Source organism: Pleurodeles waltl, chromosome 2_1, assembly GCF_031143425.1.
Source record: "Pleurodeles waltl isolate 20211129_DDA chromosome 2_1, aPleWal1.hap1.20221129, whole genome shotgun sequence".
NCBI classification, from domain to species: Eukaryota; Metazoa; Chordata; class Amphibia; order Caudata; family Salamandridae; genus Pleurodeles; species Pleurodeles waltl.
This window is the reverse complement of record NC_090438.1, coordinates 42,505,963-42,531,129: the sequence shown is the minus strand read 5'-3', so window position 1 is coordinate 42,531,129 and position 25,167 is coordinate 42,505,963. Positions and strand designations below refer to the sequence as shown.

Below are 25,167 nucleotides of genomic sequence, written 5' to 3'. Positions count from 1 at the left end.
GGTGCTGGACAGGGTCAAGCACACTTTCATGCAGTTGATTCATTCATGACAGTTGTGGCAGCTGTAGGTGAGGAAAAGTGTGTGGCACACTCAGGGAACATTTATGGCAAAGAGAGACAAGGCAGGGGAAACAAGGATTGTTAAAAAGTTTATTTTTCATGAAAACCTTTATTGTCAACCCAGTACACAAAAAAATAAACTCTGTTTAGTCGTGCACACTGACAGTGCAGGAAGACAATCATGGCCGGTAGGTGTAGAGTGCTGTATAAATTCGCTCCTCGAGCGGTGAATGCTGCGATCAGGGAAGATCCGCCGCACATGGACATCGCTATTGGTCATCGGTTCTTCATCCGCATTCACTAGGACTTCTATCCATCAACCAACTTCTCATGCCCACAATCATCTTCCCACCAATGGGCACCTCTGCTTACTCCTACACTCATACCACCATCTTCATCTCCTGTGATCTTCATCATCGACAATATCAATCTTCTGTAATTATACTCTATAATATCAGTCCATTGTTTCAATCTAAATAAGGTACACCTCTCTTCTTACTGCCATGTCTCTTCCATGATTCTATAATATTATTATAATCCATCTCGTCTAATCCTGAGCTAACTCATGAATTGTCTCACTCATCCCTCTCATCTGTTCATAAACAGAATCTACTCTTACATTAATGTCATACTTCTTGCTTACTTAACTCGACCACCTCTATCATCATATTCATTCTGTCTCTTCATTCATCAACTCATGACCGATGTCATTCATCTGGTCAATTCATCCTCTCAACAATCTATGTAATGATTGTGATCATCATGATGTAGTCATCCCCATCCTCCAATGATCAATTCAGCTCTGTTTATCAGTAACATCTCCAGCTGATCTGTTCCTCATCTCAACCAGCGACAATGATCAGTATCCTCGATCCGTCTATTCATCATCTCAATCACCCCTATCCTTCCCGCCACAAATCTCAGCTTATCACCTTCACCATCTCAACAACTAATGTCATCCTCCTTGAGTATTCATCAACTCAATCATCTCTAGCATTACTGTTCTCAATGTCATCTATTTAACAATTCAATGTCCTCTATCATCTCCACCCATCATGTCGAGTCACCAATTTAACCACCTCTGTAATCACTGTCATCCTCTTCGTCTTCTCCATAAGATACTCAACACCCATCTTTCCTTCCCTTCAGCTCACTCTTCCATATTCTCATCTCTTGCCACCTACAATGCCTTATCTGTAAATCTTTATGTTCTTATCCAACTTGGCATCTTTCTGCTTGTTACGTCAAGAGGATTCTCATCCAGTGATGAGTTACTTTATTTCAAATGTCTGACATACATTCACATCTACCCATCAATACATGACCAGAAGTGCAATTAACAAGTGCCTGATAGTTGGAAAGGATAGTATTTCGATCAGTGCCTCTAAAGAGGGCAGCTACATATCCTGAAAGGGTTCTGCAACTATGGGTAAGTACCCCACAGCCACTCCACTGTCTGTGCACGAGGGCTCACAGCAAGAGAAAGGCCCCATCCAATCAGTAGAACTCAGTTTCAGGCCACCTTTGACGAATAACACATTCAATCGCTCGTGTATCACCAAGTGTTTCTGATTTGTGCAAAAAAGCAAATGGTCTAATCAGGAAAGTAGGGGGCCTGCTCTGGGGCCACTGGGAGTCCACAGTTGGTCAGTGAGGAAAAAGAGAAGTCTACCTTAGTGTAGGACACCTTTCTCCTCTCGTAGTGGCAGTGAAAGCCCTTTGCATGGAAGGGTGCCAGCAAAATGTAGGTCCATAAGGTGTTCAGCTTTCAATTGCCACTATCCAAAAGAGGATGTTCGCGTTCCAAAGAAAGGTCTTTCCTGAATGACCTAACGTCAGCAAAGAACTCGCTCAGCTGTGAAGATTCCCTTTAACTTCATGTGTTGCAGTCAAAAGCTCACACAACATGTTCACATCATGACTAGTGTCAAACTGGTGGATTAGAGCATGTTTTATCCTGAATGTACCAGCATCCTTCTATCTTCTCCAAACCTCTCTAAGTGCTCATGTGTTTGTGGTCCATCCACCCATAACAGGACATATTTATTCCACATCTGCAGGAGAGAGACATTTCTCAACCCAATGAAGACCAGCATGGCACTCAATCATTTTGACAATGTTTGTAGTCACCTTTAATCCAGTAACAGATCTGGGCGTATTTCATAGCTGTGAAGCGCACTGCCACATTGTAGTCTTGTTGCTCGCCGTCCACTTCCAGCCACTGGTGGCCTGAGAAGATCCCGATGACCTTTCTCTCCCACTTCTTTTTCCCAGCATCCCAGACTTTGCCGTAAACCCCAGAGCCACTGGCACCTGGACGGGCATCGCAATGCTGGTAGATGAGGTGAGCTGACTCATCTTCCACACCACAGAAGCGGTAGACCAGCTCTCCAGCGCGGTCGCTGTCAAAACCAGAGAAATGAATCCTCTTGCCTGCCATGTCTTCCACCGGAGGGGCGACAGTAAGCTTCATGAAAGGGTGTTCATGTGGCTTCCGCAGTTCAAGCAAGGAGTAATCATAGTCCATGCTGAGGTCACTGGGCCCCCTCATCCATCCTTTTGGCACCTGGGTGCGCTTTACTCTCACCCACCGCATGACCAGCCTGTCCGGCTGCGTCATGTTCTTCGAGCTTTTATGTGGTACCAAGAAGCCCACTTTGATCCTTCCTGCACCCTTGACATACTCTTTGCCATCATGGACGCAGTGGGCTGCTGTAAGGACATGTCTTTCTGACACCAGAATCCCGGTGCAGCCTGTTGAGATCCTCACTGTAGTGGAGAACGGATAGTCCAGTAGGAAACGCTTGCCACTGATAGAGAACCGCCCATCTGTACCATAGATGTGACGTTTATGGCGAGCATGCCTTCTGGCACGCTTCCTGCTCCACCCACCTGATGTGGTATTGCCTGGATTGATGCCCTGCACCCCCACAGTAGTCAGGGTGCGGGAACCATTGGCGTAGACGGTCTCGTAGGAGAGGTATTCCTGGAAGTCCTGGGGAGAAAGGCCAGCCTCACCTCTCGCACACTCCTCGTCACAGTAAGTTGTGAGGTCCAGGATGGGCTTCGCGATGAATCGTGGCCGGTCCAGAGGCAGAGTATACTGGGGTATGATGGCTGGAATGTAATCCTGGGGTTTTATCAAGACATCAGTGGAAAAACCGTGCAAACCTTGTCTGCAGAGGATCCAGAGGAAGGTGGTGAGGAACTCAAGGAGGCTCATGGTGCAGGCCCTGCAGCAAATAAACAAACGTAAGTAAGACAAACACCATAAACAATTCAATTAAACAACCTATTAACTTAAAATATTACTAATTGAAAAATATGATCAATGATACTCCCCATTCTTCTGAACTGAACTTGGTTAGCAATGTTTTTGTTACTGTCAAAGTCAAACTGGGGCGGTGGGGGTGGCTTCTGGATATGATCGAGCTTTTCCTAACTCTCAGACCATCCATTCGGGGTCTGATGGGTACTGCAAGTTGTCTTAGCAAAACGGTGCCAAATAGTAAGAGTTCTGGGAATGGAAGCCAAACATAGGGACAGTGATTAATTTGTTTAAAAAAATTAAGTGCCATGGCTCTCGTCAGGAGGCCACTTTAACATGCACCACCCATTGCCCCTGCCAGACTGCTAATGGCCGTACCAACACAGCGACTAACCATCACACTCCTATAAGTGTGATGACCCACACTATTCCAACAGTGGGATGACTTGGGCAGCAGGTGTTTCTCCTTCTTAATGTAAATTGAATTAATAAATGAGTGTTGTATTGTTCATTTCTAAATTAGACAGACAGCGCCACCATGTGGGAGACTGTCATAAGTGCCAGTGCTGACAATAAAGAGCTGGTGCCCAGCACTGGAAACCACCGGCTCAAATTAAGCACTGCATAGGGAGCACAATCACTGTGATGCGCATCACTAAGGAAACATCTGCCTTGCTCTTCCGCCATCCTCGTGGGGTTTTAGGCAAGGATCCAGACCAAGTAGAAGGCGGGGCTATGCAAATGTCCCTTGAGGTTAAACCTGCTGCAAGCTGTAACCTAAAACCTTGCATAGCCCTGCAAGTGGTGAGTGAAATCCACTTCCTGAACCCTGCAGTATCTAAGCCCTCCTCTCACCTAGCGCCCATCCTAATGCCTTGTTTGTCCTGTCCTTGTGAGCTTTAGTTTCATCTTGAGAGAAAAAGCCAGGACTGCCCTACGTGAGTTACTGTTTGGTATTCACTGCCCTCTGCTGGTGAACTCTGGAGCTGGCGGAAGGGGCCTGCAGGTCACAGCAAGCACCAGTGACTTCTCTCCAACATCTCAAGGAACAGTCTATACTAGAAACTTGAATCATGACGACAGAGGAATTAAAAGTATGCATTTATCACCTATAAAACCCAGAGACCCTGCAAGCCTTTCCTGGCTCCCAACAAGCGCATCACATACAAACTCCCGATCTGCATCTACAATGCACTGCACAACACAGGACTGGCATACCTCAACCACCGCCTCGTCTTCTACGTACCCAACAGACATCTCCGTTCCTCCCAGCTCGCCCTTGGATATGTCCCGAAGACCCGGAAAAGCACAGCAGGAGGAGAAAGATCCTTCTCCTACCTGGCACCCCGGACATAGAACACGCTTCCCCTCAAGCTCAGGTAGATGCATCACTGAAGCAGTTCAGGAAGAACCACAAGACCTGGCTCTAGGACTGAGCAGCACGCCCACAAACAGCTCCTTGAGACTCTGTGGGTGATTAGCCGTGCTCTACAAATCTATGATTGATTGATTTGATTGGGTGATTTCACCCCCAAATCAAGCCAGGAGCAAACACTGTGCATGTCCTAGTGTTCACCAAAGAAGGCCCACTTTACTGCAGGGTTTTCAAATGTCGTGGGGACCACTGAATAATCACTGATGCTTTCAAAATAATGGAAGAGGCTTCAGGAGCGGGGGATGGAGGGAGCGGTGGGGGGCTGTAAGGCAGCATCGATGTGAAGGGTGCCAGTCATGCCAACAACACGCAGGCTCTTACATAGTCTCAGGATACACACCAGACAGCGTCCACCTTAGGAACATGCACCTTTTGCCCTGGCAGGGCTTGGCACTTGCGCAGGTAATGAGGTGAGACCAGTGCTTAATTTGTAAAAAAAAAAAAAAAGAAATATGAGCCAGGGCCCTCGCCAGGAGACCACTGTAGCTTGCACCACACATTGCCACTGTGGACGCTACCAATGGCAGCACCTAGAAAACTACCACCCATCACACTGATACAAGTGTAAAAATTCAGTGTTCGAGGCCCCCAAAGCTATAAGAATGGATTGGGCGGCAGGTACTGGTTGTTTTTAATGTATACCGAATTAAGGACTAACTGTTGTTTTGCTCATCTTTAAATTACACAAACCGTGCCATCATGTGGTAGCTGTCATAAGTGCCGGTGTTGACTATTAAGTGGTGGTGCTGAGCTTCGGAAACCACCAGCTCAAATTAAACACTGGACGAGACCCGTGTTAAGTGTCACAGCGATCACCTATGACCTTCCAGTGGTGCAGCACCTGATGGAGGGAATTCTGGGTACTTACAAAACACATGCCAATCCCAACAGACTACCCAAACCAAAGGAGCCCCCCACAGCAGCATCACAAGCACAACTGGGCAGGCATTAATGTAAATAAAACAACAATCCCATATATGCGCCACAGGCCTAGAGGCACAACGTGCTTCGAAAGTTTGTGCTGTGCAGCTTTTGTTACATGTCGTGCATGACAGCAACATGTCGTCATCTCCTTATCACGAGACAGGGATTCTGATGACAAGATAGGACTGTGTGCCTGCAGGTCAATGTATCTGGACAATGTATGGCTGCGCAAGGCAGGCTATGCACGTGCTCAGTAGCGACACATAGTCGTCTACTCACAATGCATTGGGCTAGTTTATACAGGAACACGGGCATCAGCCTTATTTTTTCCTTTTCACAGGCACCTGGTCAGCAATGGGCAATTTCCTCTGGCTTCACCCTGGCACTCCAGTGCCTACCTCTGTAGCCCACGTGAACACCGGTGCAGGTAAGTTGCTCTAGGTAATCAGTGGTGGTGAAGGAGCATCCTTCACCACCACTGTTTACCTAGAGCAGGGTTCTGTAAAGTCAGTCCTGGAGAGCCGGGTCCATGCCAGATTTTTAGCATATCCACATTTAGAAACATGTAAATTTCTGAAACATCTTTTTTCTAAATGTGGACATGTTAAAAACCTGCCATTGGCCCGGCTCTCCAGGGCCGACTTTGCAGAACCCTGACCTAGAGCAACTGCACAGGGCTCCCCGTTCATGACTGTTTTAAGCGGTTCAAAAACGTAATGTTTCTGAATGAAGTCAGAAAACCCCTTTTTTCGCCCAAGACTTTCTTGTGAAAGTTACACCCATGGTTCACTTATAAGGACATACTTCTAAATGTATAGGAGTCATTAAACAGCACAAAGAGAACATATGTGGTAATATGTTGCATGTACATGTAGTCATGGGTGGCTCTGACAGTGTGGGGTCACTAGCAGGTGTTAGACATGTTTAGATGGGGTGGACAGTCTGCCATCAGGTCAGCAGGAGATAACTGTCAGCACAGGGTCAGGGTTACTGGAAGGAAGTCATCAGGTTTTAAGGTGTCACTGGCTTCCTGTCACTGGTGCTCAGCCACTGAGAAAAGCTGCCTCAGCCTAAGGAGTACGCATGTAACCAGAACTCAACAACCTATGTGCACATCTGCCTCTGAGACGCAGACCCAGACTACGGTGGAAGCAACCAGAACTCAATACCTATGTGCACATCTGCCTCTGAGATGCAGGTGTAGCCTACGGTGCATGTAACAAGAACTCAACAACCTAAGTGCACATCTGCTTCTAAGATGCAGGTGTAGCCTACGGTGCATGTAACCAGACTCAACAAACCTATGTGCACATCTGCCTCTGAGACGCAAACTCAGACTACGGTGGAAGCAACCAGAACTCAACAACCTATGTGCACATCTGCCTCTAAGATGCAAGCGTAGACTATGTTGCAAGCATGTAACCAGACCTGACCAAACCTATGTGCACATCTGCTTCTAAGATGCAGGTGTAGCCTACGGTGCATGTAACAAGAACTCAACAACCTATGTGCACATCTGCTTCTAAGATGCAGGTGTAGCCTATGGTGCATGTAACCAGACTACAAACCTATGTGCACATCTGCCTCTGAGACGCAGACTCAGACTACGGTGGAAGCATCCAGAACTCAACAACCTATGTGCAGATCTGCCTCTTAGACGCAGGCGTAGTCTGTGTTGCAAGCATGTAACCACACCTGACCAAACCAATGTGCACATCTGCCTCTAAGACACAGGTGTAGCCTACGGTGCAAGCAAGCAGAACTCAACAACCTATGTGCACATCTGCCTCTAAGACACAGGCGTAGACTATGTGGGAAGCATGTAACCAGAACTGACCAAACCTATGTGCACATTTACCTCTAAGACACAGGCGTAGCCTACGGTGCAAGCAACCAGAACTCAACAACCTATGCGCACATCTGCCTCTAAGACACAGGTGTAGACTATGTGGGAAGCATGTAACCAGAACTGACCAAACCTATGTGCACATCTACCTCTAAGACACAGGCGTAGCCTACGGTGCAAGCGACCAGAACTCAACAACCTATGCGCACATCTGCCTGTAAGCTGCAGACTCAGCCGCTGTCGCACATACAAGTATACCACCTTCAAGTATACCACCTTCGTGTGCGTTCGTCCAGCGGGTCTCACTCGCTGTTTGGTGGGCTTGTGTGGAACTGCTCCGCTGCCCAGTGAGTGGGACCAGTTCTTGAGTTCATGTGTGTGACCAGCTCCCGGAGGCCTGTGTAGCTGCCCCAGAGTCATGCTCGCCCTTTTTACCTTTGAGCACAAGAGTCTGTGTGCAGTCCCTGCAGGTGTGTTCTGACTCTTCAGGTGCCCCATGATGGCAAGTTCACAGGCTCAACCTGAAGCACAGTTGGGTGGCCTCTGTGTGCAGCCACCTAGAGGGGACAGATTCGGCCTGCTTGGCACATGTGCCACCCCAAAGGGAATGACTTCAACCACTTGTGTGGTGCATAAGAACATATTTACATTTGGCTTCTCCAGGTGCTGTTGTTTACAGTCACTACCACATCGGTGTGCCAGGGCTTTAACTGCAGCACCCCCTCTAGTGACCGCACAATAGACAGACCTGCAGTGTGTGCTGCTCTCTGCTGTGACATGTGTCCTCTGGGAAGTGGTATTCTGATAGCAGTTCAGTGGTCCTTGCATTGGCGAAGTACATAGTTCGCTTATTGGGAGTCACCTGTGAATGCTCCACTCAGAGTGGACTCTTTATCAGCAGTGGAGTGACATTCAGTGGCCATGTGGCAGGATAGCACACCAGAGCCCACAATAAATGTAAACACTACCACCACGAATGCCCTAAACGTATGGTCAGGTTCGGGCACTCGTCTGTTGTTGTTTTCTGGCCACTAAACGTGTGCTGAGCTTGGAAGCACTATGGGCCACATGTACAAAGCATTTTTGCTGTTGCAAATGGCCCGTCTGCAAATCGTGCCATTTGCAACCACAAAAATGCTTTCTGTAATGTTCAAATACCAAATGCAATTCAGTAACTTGTTACCGAATCACAGGTTGGGTTTGCACACAGAACAGAATCTCTAGTTGGACGGTAAGTGTCCAAGATGTCCCTTCCCAAAATGCAGTCGTAAAACATTCGCACTTTACCACAAACTTAAACTTGGTGGTAAACCATTCACAAACAGGAAAGGGGTCCCCTTGGAACTCTTAAAAAATAAAAGTGAAACATTTCATTTTGCATTTTGAAACGCAGGCCAGCACTTCTCTGATGGCAGTGAGTGCTAGTGGGTCACAAACTGCGACCTACGTCATTCATATTCATGAGGTAGGTCTACTTGTGACCAACTAGGTATGATTGATTTGGAAATCAGGGCCAGATTTCGCTTTAGTGCGTTAGTATTGGCGATTATTAAATAATGATTCACCAAAAATCGCCATTTGGTAATGGCTATTACTAATGCGCGTAGATCTTGCCCTATATATCTCACTCTCTAATTATACGAAATACCTACTGCTAACCACATACACGTGCAGTCATCACATGAGCCTTCAGTTTATTTACGACAAAAAAAAATCTGATTCAAAATCTTCAAATGTTGTTCTTACATATTGAAAGAAGTAAAATAAAATCAAAAAAAGGTGCTCAGAATTTATTGAGATAAATTTCAAAACCGCAAATGTACAAAGAAGCTTTAGAAGTAACAAAATCCAGACTTTTCCCAACACAGGTGAGGCGGATCACATAAAACAGCCCTTTTGATGGCAGTGTGTATGTAAACATTGGCAGCCAGGCTGGCTGGACAGGTGCAGGCTCTGAACAATCAGGGTACAGTGGTGAACACACGTGCCTGCTGCACAGGTGAACACAGAGCTCGAAAACGACAACAAGCATTTTCAATGCAACGGGGCTCGCATTTGCTCGAGTTAGAGCTATTTGCGTTGTAAACTCCTAACCGGACTTTTCTTGACACAAATTAAAAGGGAAAAAAACACAGCGCGATCGCACTGAAATTGAAAACGTAAAAACGGAGCGCGGTCGCGCTAGGTAAACGCCAGCGCAATCACGCTGCCGGGAAAATAAACAGATAAAGTAGTCCAAAGCAAGGAGATTTTAAAGAGCAAGCCCAGGAACCAATGAAAGTGACTGACGTGACATGGGCGTGGTTTGAATCCCAGAGAGAGATTACATCATGGACGGAGCGCTTTGCGCTCGCCCGTAAAAATCGAATATCAGAGGCTGGAAGGGAGGCTGAAAGAAACCCCACACCTGTGGGCGCAGTTCACCCTCACTCCATGACAATAACACTTTAGGCCCGGCTCAGACGCGCTAGAAGCCTCTGCAAGTCTGACCTTTTGTTGTCCGCAACTGGAGAACACTGGACGTTCACAGAGGAACAACAATACTTGGAAGTTTTGTTGTCTTTGTACATGGCACAAAGGTAACGTCCTTTGTTGTAGTTTGGATTTGTTTTAACACTTCTGCCAAGTTTGTTCAAATCTCACTTCAGAATTAGAAGCCAATGTACTTCTTTTCTACTTCCAAAACTGAACACAAATTTCTGAATACTTGTACTCTTTAGAGATCATTTTTACGCCTGTTTGGTTCTTTCTTTTGAGGAAAGCGCATATGAAGAGGGCTCTCCTTGTCACATTAGAGAACAGTAGGTGGTGAGATTCAACATTTCCCTTAAGATGCTGCTGACCTTTCATTGACCTTGAGCACGCATGGGATGCTGGGACAATGGACACTTCAGCAGGCCTGCTGCACCACCAGTTCCCAAGCCGGGATGGAAACCTTCTCATTAAGGGTCCTCTGTGCAGGCTGCTTCACCACAATACCACTAGACAAAATCAAGGACAGGGGCAAAGCCAATAGGTCTCGCCTATGCAACAGCTACTGGCTTGGCCAATGTAGTTTAGCTATGTGGCCTAGAGTGGCGTGGAGTGGCGTAGAGTGGAATGGCTAAGAGTGGAGAAAAGTGTTGTAGAGTGGAGTGGCAGAGAGTATCGTGTAGTGGAGTGGCATAGTGTGCAGTCGCATAGAGTGGCAGACAGAGGAGTGGCATACAGTAAAGTGGCCTAGTGTAGAGTGCATTGGTGTACAGTGTTGCAGAGTATTGTGGCGTAGAGTGCAGTGGCATTGAATTCAGCACAATTTGTACAATGCAGCATCATAGGATGCGTTAGCGTTGATTAGAGTAGTGCATAGTAGAGTGCAGTGGTGCAGATGGTAGTGGCGTACAGTGCAGTGATGTAGAGTGGTGCAGAGTGGAGTGGCATAAAGTTGAGTGATGCAGAGGGCAGTGGCGCAGAGTTGAGTCCAATAGCATAGAGTGCAGTGGCATGAGTGCAGTGGCATAGAGTGGTGCAGAGTAGAGTAGCATAGACTGGTGCAGAATAGAGTATAGTCCCGTAGAGTGCAGTGGCGTAGAGCGGAGTAGTGCAGAATAGAGTGGCGTGGGGTTAAGTGGTGGAGAGTGCAGTGTTGCAGAGCAGAGTGTCAGAGTGCAGTGGTGTAGAGGGGAGTAGTGCAGAGTAGAGTGGCGTAGGGTTAAGTGGTGGAGAGTGCAGTGTTGCAGAGCAGAGTGTCAGAGTGCAGTGGTGTAGAGCGGAGTAGTGCAGGGTAGAGTGGCGTGAGGTTAGGTGGTGGAGAGTGCAGTGTTGCAGAGCAGAGTGTCAGAGTGCAGTGGTGTAGAGCGGAATAGTGCAGGGTAGAGTGGCGTGAGGTTAAGTGGTGGAGAGTGCAGTGTTGCAGACCAGAGTGTCAGAGTGCAGTGGTGTAGAGTGGAATAGTGCAGGGTAGAGTGCAGTTGCATAGAGTGGCATAGAGTGTAATGGTGTAAAATGGTATAGAGTGCAGTGGGAAAGAACGCAGTGGTGCGGAATAGATCAGAGTGGCACACAGTGGACTGGAATTGAGTGCAGTGGGATAGAGTTGAGTGTTACAGAGTAAAGAGCAGTGGTGTAGAGTGCAGTGTTGCATAGTGGCGTAGAGTTAAATGGTATAGACTGTACTCATATTTCCCTATACTGATCCATCACTAATTCTTGTTGGGTTCCGGAGTAGCGTGCTACTCGTCGAAAAGCGCTTCGACGCCTCGTCAGGGGTACTAAGTGCTATATAAATACTATTACAATACAATTCAATAGAAAGGAGTTGTGAAGAGTAGATTGGTGTGGCCCAGGCTGGAGTAGTGTTGAGTAGCGTAGTAAAGACTGCAATGGCATAGAGAAGAGTGGTACAGAGTAGTGTAGAGAAGCGGAGCGTGAAGTGGCGTAGAGTGCAGTGGCATGGATCTGAGTGGTGCAGAGCACAGTGGTGTGGCGTGGTGTAACATTGAGAGGTGGAGAGTAGAGTGCAGTGGTGCAGAGTAGAGCGCAGTGGTGTGCAGTGGTGCAGAGTAGAGTGCAGTGGCGTAGAGCGGAGTATGCATGGTGTGGTAGCGCACTGCCATTACAGACAACACATTTTCAATTGGAATGCCCATTACATTTGCACAGACATCCAGTTTTTAGGAAATGTTCATCTTTAACTAAATAGACTAGATAGGTCTCTAAGCACACACGGTAACACGTCAGCACTATGTGTGTACGTACACGTGCCAACTTTGCGTATGTATGCACAGATGCCAACACTGCCTGTTTCTTCACACATGCCATTACCTATGAATGCAGAGATGCCAGTCATCCTAATATTGGGTATAAATGCACACATGCCACAATGCATGTATATGCACAATTCTTATATTGCGTATGTAGGCACACATGCCAACATTGCGCATGCTCGCTAAAAGGCAAATATTGGGGAGCACAAAATAAGTCGATAGAAAAAAAGTGTGTACGCCCACCTCCTTGCTTTGAAGGGAGGGATATGTTTAGGAGGGAAAATGTTTTAAAAAAAGATGACAAATATCCATGTATTATGTCAACAGATCGAACTAAGAATAGGTCACATCTCTTTGCAAAGACCCCGCCCCTGCCTGCATGTATGTGCAAGAGCAGCTCCGCCTTTCATCGGGGGGTATCTTCTCTAGCCACAATGCCCAGGTAGGACAGAAAGCTGTAGAAGAGACCAGAGGTGCAGACTAAGCAGCCCCCCCGGAGACACAGAGAGTGGCCTCTCCAGGAAACCACACAGGCCATTAATGGGCCTAGATTCAGAGAGGTTTCAAGGCCTGGGAAAGTGGGCTCTGGCCCCGGGCCCCAGCCTTCCAGGGGGCCCCCTGATAGAGCCAGCTCTGTGCTGCAGAGAGTCTTGCCCTGGTGATCTTGAACAGTTCTTAAACAAATTGTTTTAAATATTGTTTCCCTTTAATTTATGTTTAATATGGGTGATGTGTGAGAGTCTATTACAGACATTTTGCAGAGAAATGTTATGTTTATGCTTCATGAAACACCCGTAAAATTGTTTATATTAGATTAAAACAGGACCTCTCATATGAGAAAGGGGTGGGGGCCACAGAGATTATTTGCAGTAATATTACTGAGCTGCTGCTGTGTTACAATACTGAAAACACACGTCGTTATCCATGAATATTAAATGTAAACACATTTAGAATTAGGACCAGTTGCCTGCGCCCTGTCAGTGACCCGACCAAAGAGGGCTTCAAAGAGCTGAAACTGGATCATAAATTCAACGCTGTTCCAAATGGGGGCCCCTAAAATACGTTCGGACCTGGGGCTCCCAAAACCTTTAACATGTCCCTGCATAGATTTATCACAATGCCTCCGGTAGTTATATCACTTGGCACATCTTTTGATCCTCACTGACGTCACAGGGTTGACCTGCTGTCCCCTTCTGAACAGCTCAGAAGGTGGTGGTGGTGGATGGGGGGGGGGGGGGGTGGAAGTTACAGGAAGTAAATGGATGTTGCTCCTTTACTTCCTGTTCCTGCCACTTCCGCTTGATCCCTAAAAGCCAGGGGCAGTGCCAGGGGTACGATTGGGCTAGCGGGGGGCGCCACCAGTGCCCCCGGCTGCCCCTCACTGATGCCCATGGGGCAGGGACGGCGCGCGAAGCTTCGTGTGGCCACCTGGGCAGAGGCTCCCGTGCCCACGCAGGTGGTTTGAGCCATGCTTTCTAGGAGTCCGGTCACAAGTAGTGCGGACTTCTTGTGAACAGGCTTTTGTAAACTGCCCCATCACCATCCGCAGGGCTCCCGGAACGACCTGTCTAAGGAGTATTTGCGACCCTGTGATTGGCGCCCATCACAGGGCTGATGAACCAGAAAGCATCTCTTTTCGTTACCAAACAGGAAACCTCTTTTTAAAAGCAACTCATTGTCCTTGAAGGAACCGGTGCTTCAAAAAAATATGTTTTTTGTTTAGGAGCACATGAGGGGGGCAGGAGCCTCGCCCGCTCGCACTGAGTACAGGTCCTTGGGATGCCTCACGGCAGGGGCACCTGAAGGCTAACAAAGGGTAAGAGGTGGCCACGAACGCCACGCATTGGTCAGCAGATGAAGCCTGGAAACCGTGGCCCGCTGTACCAGGCAGCAACAGAAGGATCTCTCACGGCAACCAGAGAGTGATCTGCGGCCGCCTGGGTGAGATGACGTGCAACTGATCTAAGTTTTGGTATGTAATAAAGTTGAAGGGATACGATTAGCGGTTATGAATGGATGCTCTTGTTACAATGCGAGGTAGTCAGTGCTGGGCAATGTTCTACCACCACAACCGATCTGGTCTCTGTATCCTTATTGGATGGGCAGGAGAGCCTCCGGCGACCGCCTGGGCAGCTGCGGGTGGTCAAGAGGGCAGGGAACCGGTGCCCACTCTCAGTAAGGGCCGCAACACAATTCCCAAAGGAGAACCAGTTACCACCTCCATTGAGGTGTCAATGACTTATCGATGGTGTGCACCTGGACAAGGGGTCGCAAACCACTGATGAATTACACACGGAAATGCAGGTTGGAAGGGAGGCCCCTCCTGTACCCCCAAGTTACGAATCCTTGTGGCTTCCAAAGGCCGTTTTACGAGTACGAAAAACTTTTCCGAGTCCTAATTGGTATTGTCTCAGTTATTCTTGTGATAAGAACACCCCTCCCTCACCCCCTCTCCCAGCCCCCCCTTTCTGGTGCTCTCTCCCACCCCCCTCCTCAGGACCTGTCAGGCAGCCAAGCACTTCCGCAGAACAACAGCCAAGATCCCTGATAAAAGGAGGAGTTTCCAAGGGCTGATGTGGGTGGGCGGGGATCATACGCCAGATATAAGGGGGGGGGGGGTCCAAGGACCCCCGCCACAGAGAAACTTGGGGTACCTGGGCCCCCACACCGCCGGAAGAGACTGGTGGCGCCTCACAGTTCCATCACAAAGTGTAACTCAGGACAGATTACTTCATTGCAAAAGGATACACAAGTCTTGCCAAATGAAATACACAGATGCATAAAACGGTGCAGAAATGTTAATTTTGGACTTTTCAGGCATTCTCCAGGGCAGCTTCACCCAGGGAGTGCCAGCGTCAGCAAGTGCTGTGCCCGCTCCCCGCCTGGCACAGGGCCCTCAGGCTTGATGTCTGTTATTTCACGAACTCATTAGAGCCACATGTGCCAACACCGAGCCCTGCAATAACGGGGAGTGAACAAGACAAACTAGCATCTTTGTCAGGAGTCTGTAACATCTGGGGAGAGAGGATTTCCAGCTGTCGGTGGCGCTCTGGGTGTGCCCGTGCATTAATGTGGTGCTGTTAATGTACGTTTGGGGTTCAGCGGATTTATTTTTTATGAGGGCGCAGGGTCTCTCGTGGTTAATCCGGCCATCCTGCACAAATGAGTCTGTGCATTCTGGGGGTGAAGGGCCACCTAGTGCAGGGCCCCTCAGCCGGTATTCAAATACTGCTGTAAATGAGGTGCAGCGCCCATCACTCCCCTGGCTTCGGTGCCACTGCACCTGATACACAGATGGAGTTTACGGGCCTCCAAGTTCTCCGTTCTGCTGGTCTTTCCTCCCCATCTCCAGCTCTCTCCCCTCATCTCCTACATCCCTCGCCTGTATCCCCTTCCTCGGCCTCTTCCCCTCTTCTGTCGCACACATCACCTTCTGCCCTTCTCTCCTTAGTTCCAGTTCCTTTCTCTTCCCTTTTCCCCGCCCACTTTGCTTACGCTCACCTCCTTTCTCTTTCTCACTCATCCTTATTTCTGTCACCTTTTCCTGCCCTCCTCCCTTCTTCCACGCTCTCCTCTTCCTCCATCCCCTCCTCTCGCTTCTTAGTTGTTTCTTTACTCTCACCTCCCTCTGGGACCCTCCCCTGACAAGTAAACACAGCCAAGCCCCTGGCATACACTGGGGCATGTTTACAAGAACTTGGTGTTGGACGGTGCCACAAGCCTTCTTGCTGCGCTGCCTTACGCCAACGTGAAAGGGCAGAAATGCGCCGTATCTGCAAGACACACTGCAGTCCTGCCCTCTACCTCTGCGCTGGTGCTTAATGTGCTGCCTAGCGCCGACACGGGCTCCCTTGCACCATGATGTAAGAGTGCCTGCGATGCATGCAGGATTGTTTTTGTGGAGGAGGGGGCACCTTCCTGCACAAAATCAATCCATCGCAGCGTTTTCCTCTTGCTATCCGTGCTGCAGAACGCAACACGCATAGAAAGAGGAAACAATGGGAAATAATATTTCTACTCGTTACACCTTTCCTTGGGAGCTGTACAGGTTTGATGCATTCCTAAGTTTGCAGAGCTTTATAAATCTGGGGATGCGTCAAAACCACGGGTGTTACGTGGGAACACCCACCGCAACGCCCGTGGAGCACCTCCCTAAGGCAGAGCAAGGTAATGCAGGGATTTGCGCTGCAATCGCTCCGTTACCTTACACCATATCTACGAGGCCATGAGAAGCCATGCAAAGTGGCTTTGAGGAGCATTGTAGATATAGGTCTGCATCTGTGCCACCATTGCGTCACAAAAGGTGACGCACCTGTGGCGCAAGGGGCTTGTAAATATGCCCACTGTGTCTAAAAAACAGAACAGGCAGCCTGTGGAATAACATCAGCTGGTGCAGGATTCACTGGGTCCCCTCCCACCTCTGGGCCCCAGTGCATTGCACCAGTTGCACCAATGGTACGGATACCCTGGGGACACCTTTCTTGTGTGAAAAGGAGGCAAGCTCAGGTTAACAAACATCATAATCTATCAGCACCAGGAAAAAAAGGAACAAACAGTTCATGCTGCTAGGACATTACAGGATAATAAGCAGTTAGCTGCCCACCATAGTAAATCAACAGTAAGTAACTGTGAGAGCAGAGACAACAAATATTGAGTAACAGGAAAGACAGATGAAGTCAACATCAGAGATACCTGAAACCATTCCTACTTTACCCAAAGTGTCTCTCAAGAAAAGGATGTTGAGCTCCCTTTCGAATGTCTACAGGCATGAGGTTGTACGAAGGGCTGGTGGGAGGAGCTCATAGCCTTGTGACATCACCAGAGAATGCCTTTCTCTGCAGCATTCATGACTTAAAATCGAGGATTTGAGCTGGAGAGACTCAGCATTTCTTGATCCTCATGGAGCTCCAGAGACTTTCAGTTTTCCAACCAGGTAGGAGGTAGAGGAATTGTGGAGGACATTATGAGTAATGCATGCAATCTTAAACTGGGCCCCTGCATCGATGGAGCGCTATTGCAGGGTACGAAGAATAGGAGAGATGTGGGTGGATTTCTTGTGGCCTGTCACAAAGTGGGCAGCAGCGTGGAGCACTGCTCTCAGAGGAGCTAAATGCCCTTTAGGATGAACAGAGAGGAGTGAGTCACCATAATCTAGTCTCAATTTTCAAATCCTGTCCTGGAACAAACTACCTGAGCCCCCAGAGCAGATTTTGCTGGAGGCACGCTCTTTTTGATGTGGCTGAGATTTGGCATTGGAGGTCTACACCAAGTGTTCCCATCCTTATCTATGCTCTGCACCCCTAGGAAATGTTTGATCAATGTTCACACCTCCTACAAAAGTAATATCACATTTGAAGATAGTCACATTTTTATTTTTTTTGCCACATACAGTACTGCGGAAGAACAAACTGAACTAAAAAAAATAAGCTTTTAACTCAGTGCATAAAATGCAAGTATAAATTGAGCAATTAGGAAAAATTTCCCTGATTGTTGCACCTCTTGAAATGCCATCTTGCATCCCAGAGGGGTGGGAGCACCCAAGGTTGGGCACCCCATTGTCAAAGATAAAGCCCAATGATTTGTCATTGTCCACAACGGCTGGATTGCAGTTAAGGGGAGAGTAGGATTCCATCCACTCTTGGACTGGGAGGTTGCTTGTTTGGAGCGATGAATAGAAATTCAGTTATAATTGGATTGCATTTTAAGTGGTGGTTGGTCATCAATTTTTGAAGCTTCTCAAGGGTGGAGGAAAAAAGACACGTCTTCAAGGAAGATACTTTCATGTAGATCTGGGTATCATCTGTAAACTGATGATAAAGTATTCCATATTTTCTCAAAATCACGCCAAGAGGTTCAAAATATAGACTAGGCCCCTTGGAGCCCCTTGTTTTAGGTTGCTTTTGTCTGAGGCAGAGTTCCCTACTTTAATTTATGTGAACAGTTAGACAAATAGGAATAAAACCGCTTTAGGACTGCCCCATCCATGCCCATCCATTCCTGCAGGATGCTTATCGGACTGCGGCGTTTGTATTGAAGGCAGTTGAGGGATCCAGGAGCACAAGTAGACAGGAGTTCCCCGAGTCGAAGAGGTGGCGAGAGTCATCTGCAGTTTGAAGAAGTGCTACAACTGTGCCTGTAGCCATCCTGGAAAATATCTAAGAGGTTATTGGACTGGATGCGGAGCGAGAGCTGTTATGCTGTGCAGCTTTCTAATACCTTCCCTACGAAGAGAAGTGTTGATATTGGGGCGAAAGCTGTTCAGGTCATTGGTGTTGGGTCTTTTCAAGATTAGGAAGACCTAGCTGATTTTAAGACTGGTCAGGTTAAACACCTTGTTTCAGTGAGGAGTTCACCAAGGAGGCACGGTATGGTAGCCTCATCTTGGCCATTTCCCTGCTCAGTAAGCTGGGCAAAGCATTGGAGAGCTGACTGGAAAGTTTGACTTTAGTTACAGTTTCAAGTAAACCTGCCTCAGAGATTGTTTCAAAGTGGGCTTTGCAGGTAAGTGTGCAATCACCTGGGATAGGGGATTTTGGACGAAGTGAATGCTCCATAGACATTACTTTCTCAGCAAAGGAGAAAGCAAATTCTTCACATTTTGGTGCTGGAGTAGAGACAGTGCTGGTGGAGTGGGAGTTTGATTGATGGTACTATTAAGCAGTTTTTGTGGATATTTAGGCCATCAAGCATGGAATAATGTGCCTAGATTTAACTTTGAAGATGTTTGATTTGTAGTTTCTCCTGGCAGCCCTCAGAATAGTAAGATTTGACAGTGCTTGTCTTCAGATTTTGTTAAGATGCAGCAGATGACTTCTTTGGTAAATAAAAACTCTGAGAACCAGGGGGAAGAAGCCTTAGGTTGTTAACACTTGCAGTTCTGGGAAGCCCATTCATTAAGTAGGTGACCAATGTATTTGTGCATTCTTCTGTTGTGGAATTAATATCCAGCTCAGGAGATGGATATGGGAGGCCTAAGGAGGGGAGTGACTGGGTGTTAAGTGTTTTGTAGCTATTCATTTAACGTTGCCGGACTCACACTACTGAGCTTTCTGCAGTTACTGTGGCTCCTAGCTTGATCATCTCCATGGTCAGGCCATCAAGGATTTTGACTAAAACCCATGCATCAAAAATTGGTTTGTCTCATTATACATCTTACAATTGATTTATCTCTAAAGAGTTTGTGGTGTTTTTTGCGTCCATTACCACACAGAGATCATTTAACATGACACAGGTTTATTGGCCACAGTCTAGGTTGATGTTCAACAACAACTGACAAACTTAGAATGCCCTATCATGATTGTGCTTTCTACATTCCAAGCATCATGGAAATGGAATTATTACCTTGGAATGTAGATAGCAGATTACGCCACCACAACATCTCTCCCCTTCATTTAACAAAAATTAAACAATTATTTAAAACTAGGACCCCGCTAAACATGTCACATAGATAATTATTAAACAATAATGGATCAAATACAAAAATAAATTAATACAGTTTTCATCAAAATACTTGGATACAGTAGTACATTAATGTAGGAGGCTGGACTGGCTTGTAGTGAGTACCAAGGGGTACTTGCACCTTGCACCAGGCCCAGTTATCCCTTATTAGTGTATAGGGTGTCTAGCAGCTTAGGCTGATAGATAATGGTAGCTTAGCAGAGCAGCTTAGGCTGAACTAGGAGACGTGTGAAGCTACTACAGTACCACTTAGTGTCATATGCACAATATCATAAGAAAACACAATACACAGTTATACTAAAAATAAAGGTACTTTATTTTTATGACAATATGCCAAAGTATCTTAGAGTGTACCCTCAGTGAGAGGATAGGAAATATACACAAGATATATATACACAATAGCAAAAATATGCAGTATAGTCTTAGAAAACAGTGCAAACAATGTATAGTTACAATAGGATGCAATGGGGAAACATAGGGATAGGGGCAACACAAACCATATACTCCAAAAGTGGAATGTGAACCACGAATGGACCCCAAACCTATGTGACCTTGTAGAGGGTCGCTGGGACTATTAGAAAATAGTGAGAGTTAGTAAAATAACCCACCCCAAGACCCTGAAAAGTGAGTGCAAAGTGCACCAAAGTTCCCCTAAGGACAAAATAGTCGTGTTAGAGGGAGAATGCAAGGAAAACACAAATCAGCAATGCAACAACGATGGATTCCTGTCTGAAGGTACCTGTGGAACAAGGGGACCAAGTCCAAAAGTCACAAGCAGCTCGGAGATGGGCAGATGCCCAAGAAATGCCAGCGGTTGGTGCAAAGAAGCTCTTACTAGGCTGAAGAACTGTGAATACTGCAGGAACGACAAGGGCTAGAGACTTCCCCTTTGGAGGATGGATCCCCCACGCCTTGGAGAGTCGTGCAGAAGTGTTTTACCGCCGGATCGACGCCAACAAGCCTTGCTACACGCAAATCGTGCGTTTGGCGTTTTTGGACGCTGCTGGGGCCCAGGAGGGACCAGAAGGTCGCAAATTGGACCTGCAGAGAGAGGGGACGTCGAGCAAGACAAAGAGCCCTCACTGAAGCAGGTAGCACCCGGAGAAGTGCCAGAAACAGGCACTACGAGGATGCGTGAAACGGTGCTCGCCGAAGTTGCACAAAGGAGTCCCACGTCGCCGGAGACCAACTTAGAAAGTCGTGCAATGCAGGTTAGAGTGCCGTGGACCCAGGCTTGGCTGTGCACGAAGGATTTCCGCCGGAAGTGCACAGGGGCCGGAGTAGCTTGCAAAGTCGCAGTTCCCAGCAATGCAGCCCAGCGAGGTGAGGCAAGGACTTACCTCCACCAAACTTGGGCTGAAGAGTCACTGGACTGTGGGGGTCACTTGGACGGTGTCGCTGGATTCGAGGGACCTCGCTCGTCGTGCTGAGAGGAGACCCAAGGGACCGGAGATGCAGCTTTTTGGTGCCTGCGGTTGCAGGGGGAAGATTCCGTCGACCCACGGGAGATTTCTTCGGAGCTTCTGGTGCAGAGAGGAGGCAGACTACCCCCACAGCATGCACAAGCAGGAAAACAGTCGAGAAGGCGGCAGGATCAGCGTTACAGAGTTGCAGTAGTCGTCTTTGCTACTATGTTGCAGGTTTGCAGGCTTCCAGCGCGGTCAGCGGTCGATTCCTTATCAGAAGGTGAAGAGGGAGATGCAGAGGAACTCGGCTGAGCTCATGCATTCGTTATCTAAAGTTTCCCCAGAGACAGAGACCCTAAATAGCCAGAAAAGAGGGTTTGGCTACCTAGGAGAGAGGAAAGGCTACTAACACCTGAAGGAGCCTATCACAAGGAGTCTCTGACGTCACCTGGTGGCACTGGCCACTCAGAGCAGTCCAGTGTGCCAGCAGCACCTCTGTTTCCAAGATGGCAGAGGTCTGGAGCACACTGGAGCAGCTCTGGACACCTCCCAGGGGAGGTGCAGGTCAGGGGAGTGGTCACTCCCCTTTCCTTTGTCCAGTTTCGCGCCAGAGCAGGGGCTAAGGGGTCCCTGAACCGGTGTAGACTGGCTTATGCAGAATTGGGCACATCTGTGCCCAACAAAGCATTTCCAGAGGCTGGGGGAGGCTACTCCTCCCCTGCCTTCACACCATTTTCCAAAGGGAGAGGGTGTCACACCCTCTCTCAGAGGAAGTTCTTTGTTCTGCCATCCTGGGCCAGGCCTGGCTGGACCCCAGGAGGGCAGCTGCCTGTCTGAGGGGTTGGCAGCAGCAGCAGCTGCAGTGAAACCCCAGGAAGGGCAGTCTGGCAGTACCAGGGTCTGTACTACAGACCACTGGGATCATGGAATTGTACCAACAATGCCAGGATGGCATAGAGGGGGCAATTCCATGATCATAGACATGTTACATGGCCATATTCAGAGTTACCATGGTGAAGCTACATATAGGTAGTGACCTATATGTAGTGCACGCGTGTAATGGTGTCCCCGCACTCACAAAGTTCAGGGAATTGGCTCTGAACAATGTGGGGGCACCTTGGCTAGTGCCAGGGTGCCCTCACACTAAGTAACTTTGCACCTAACCTTTACCAGGTAAAGGTTAGACATATAGGTGACTTATAAGTTACTTAAGTGCAGTGTAAAATGGCTGTGAAATAACGTGAACGTTATTTCACTCAGGCTGCAGTGGCAGGCCTGTGTAAGAATTGTCAGAGCTCCCTATGGGTGGCAAAAGAAATGCTGCAGCCCATAGGGATCTCCTGGAACCCCAATACCCTGGGTACCTCAGTACCATATACTGGGGAATTATAAGGGTGTTCCAGTAAGCCAATGTAAATTGGTAAAGATGGTCACTAGCCTGTTAGTGACAATTTGAAAGTAATGAGAGAGCATAACCACTGAGGTTCTGGTTAGCAGAGCCTCAGTGAGACAGTTAGGCACCACACAGGGAACATATACATGCACACCTATGAGCACTGGGGCCCTGTGTGACAGGGTCCCAGTGACACATACATATAGGCCACAAACCTATGAGCACTGGGGTCCTGACCAGCAGGATCCCAGTGACACATAACAAACATACTGAAACCATAGTGTTTTCACTATGAGCACTGAGGCCTGGCTATCAGGATCCCAGTGAGACAGTGAAAACAGTGACAAACACCCTGACATACACTCACAAACAGGCCAAAAGTGGGGGTAACAAGGCTAGAAAGAGGCTACCTTCTCACAATTAGCACTTCGTACTTCACCCATCTCAATATCTAGCTGGTTTAACTATCACCCAATTGCTCCTTCGTCGTGTAGAATGAGTGGTCCTTGCCACATCTGACTCATTCTCAGTTCCTTCCCCATTTGACTCATTCTCCTGTGCATCAACACATTCACATCCTAAATTGACTTTCCCTACTCTACTTTTTTTCCCACCATTCATGTTGTTTAATTCAAATGGTATTCTGGGGAATTGCATCAACTCTTTCTGGAGACCTACATTTGGATTTTCCTTTACTAAAATGAATGGGATCTTTCATGTGCACCCAATCACCCACTTTGATATCACGTTTCACTTCTTTAACTCTGTGTCTGATGTCATATTCTTTTTTTTTTTTTTCTTGAAACCTTCCTACACGGGGCTGAATGATCTTAGCTAGTGATTTTAAGCGCTCAGATTTCTGCTGATATTTCTTCAGCCACACAGGACATCATCATTTCAAAAGGGATCACTCTTGTTACAGCATTTGGACTTGACCGATGGGACCAAAGGATGCTCTCTATTGCTTCTTGAACATCTATTTTATTTTGTACTGGCCATTACATACATTCTACTAATGTGCGATTCATTTTTTCTGCTAACCCATTGGCTTGGGGGTGGTACAACGCTATGCATTTGTGTTCAATGACGTTGTCTTGGAGTAACTCCCTCATTTCCTTTGAAGTAAATTGCACTCCATTGTCTGAGACAATTTCTTTTAGAGCACCTTCTTTGAAAAATATTTTTTTAGAAACTTTATAACTGCATATATGTTGGGCTCTTCCATGAATCCCACCATTTACTGTAGTAATCCAGTACTATTATGGCAAACCTTGATTTACGAGGTAACGTTAAATAGGCCTATAAAATCTATTGCTAATTTTGACCATGGGCCCTCTGATAACCTACACAGTTGTAAAGGCAACGTTTAAGCTTTTAAACCTTTGTCACTATTAGTGCACAACACGCATGCTTTTACTCTCATGACAATTTCTGTGTCTATGCTGGGAGTCAGACCTGGCAACCTTGGAGTGGTCTCCCCTGTCTTTATTGCCTCTACTTCCTATGTTTTGACTGTGTGCTGGACTTTGTTTTTGCTGGTTTTGGTATTCTGGTAACTTCATCACTGCTGACCAGTGCTAAAGTTCAAATGCCCTCAGTGTAAATTGTATGTGTAATTGGGTTTTCCATGATTGACATATTTGATTTACTAGTAAATCCCTAGTAAATCCCTAGTAAAGTGCACAAGAACTGCCCAGGGTATGTAAATCAAATGCTACTAGTGGGCCTGCAGCACTGATTGTGCCACTCACATGTGTAGCTGCGTAAACATAGCTCAGACCTGCCACTGCAGTGTCTATGTGTTTAAACTGCCAATTCAACTTGGCAAGTGTACCTACTTGTCAGGCCCAAACCTTCCCTTTTTATACATGTAAGGCACCCCTATGGTAGGCCCTAGGTAGCTCCATGGGTAGGGTGCAGTGTATGTTAAAGTTAGGACATATAGTGATGTGTTTTTCATGTCCTGACAATGAAATACTGCCAAATTCGTTTTTCACTGTTGCAAGGCCTATCTCTCTCATAGGTTAACATGGGGGCTGCCTTTAAATATCTTTTAAGTGCACTTTCCCTTTGGGAGCAGACAGAGATATGGAGTTTGGGGTGTCTGAACTCACAATTTAATTTAATTTGGTAAAGTTGTTTTTTAAATTGTCAGTTTGAAAATGCCACTTATAGAAAGTGGGCATTTTCTTGCTTAGACCATTCTGTGACTCTGCCTGCTTGTGTATTCCCTGTCTGAGTTAGACTGACAGTTGGGCTGTTTTTGAATCTCCACTAGACAGTGACACAAAGGGAGCTGGAGTGTAGCATGCATATCCTGATGGGTCATCCGAGCTAGAGTGGAGAGAGGAGCTGCCACTTACACCTGAATCGGCTGAGCCTGCCCTCACACAGAGCAGTCTCCAACCTCCTGGTGTGAGCCTGGAGCCTGGCCAGGGCAAGGCAGGATCTTGTGGACAACAGAGACTTTCCTTTGAAGTTTGCCAACTTTAAAGGCAGAAAGGGGTATAAGTAGTTGTAGGGAAATGCTTCCCTGGGCATGGTTACCTCCTAACTTTTTGCCTTTTGTTGATGCTAGTTATAATTGAAAGTGTGCTGGGATCCTGATAACCAGGCCCCAGCATCAGTATTCT

General features: G+C 47.3%; 1 protein-coding gene and 1 long non-coding RNA gene across 2 annotated transcripts in view; one reads left to right on the top strand and one right to left on the bottom strand.

The window, feature by feature from the left end:
* Positions 1–135: 135 nt before the first annotated feature.
* LOC138260942 (serine protease 23-like) overlaps positions 136–25,167 on the bottom strand; it is a 72,390-nt gene continuing 47,358 nt past the window's right edge. Inside the window, exon 2 of the mRNA XM_069209488.1 lies at positions 136–3,292. Coding sequence (XP_069065589.1) covers positions 2,161–3,282 — 1,122 coding nt within the window. The 5' untranslated portion in view covers positions 3,283–3,292 and the 3' untranslated portion in view covers positions 136–2,160. The remainder of the gene's footprint in view (positions 3,293–25,167) is intronic.
* LOC138260948 (uncharacterized) overlaps positions 13,590–25,167 on the top strand; it is a 114,445-nt gene continuing 102,867 nt past the window's right edge. The window contains exon 1 of the long non-coding RNA XR_011199031.1: positions 13,590–14,249. This is a non-coding gene — a long non-coding RNA (uncharacterized lncRNA). The remainder of the gene's footprint in view (positions 14,250–25,167) is intronic.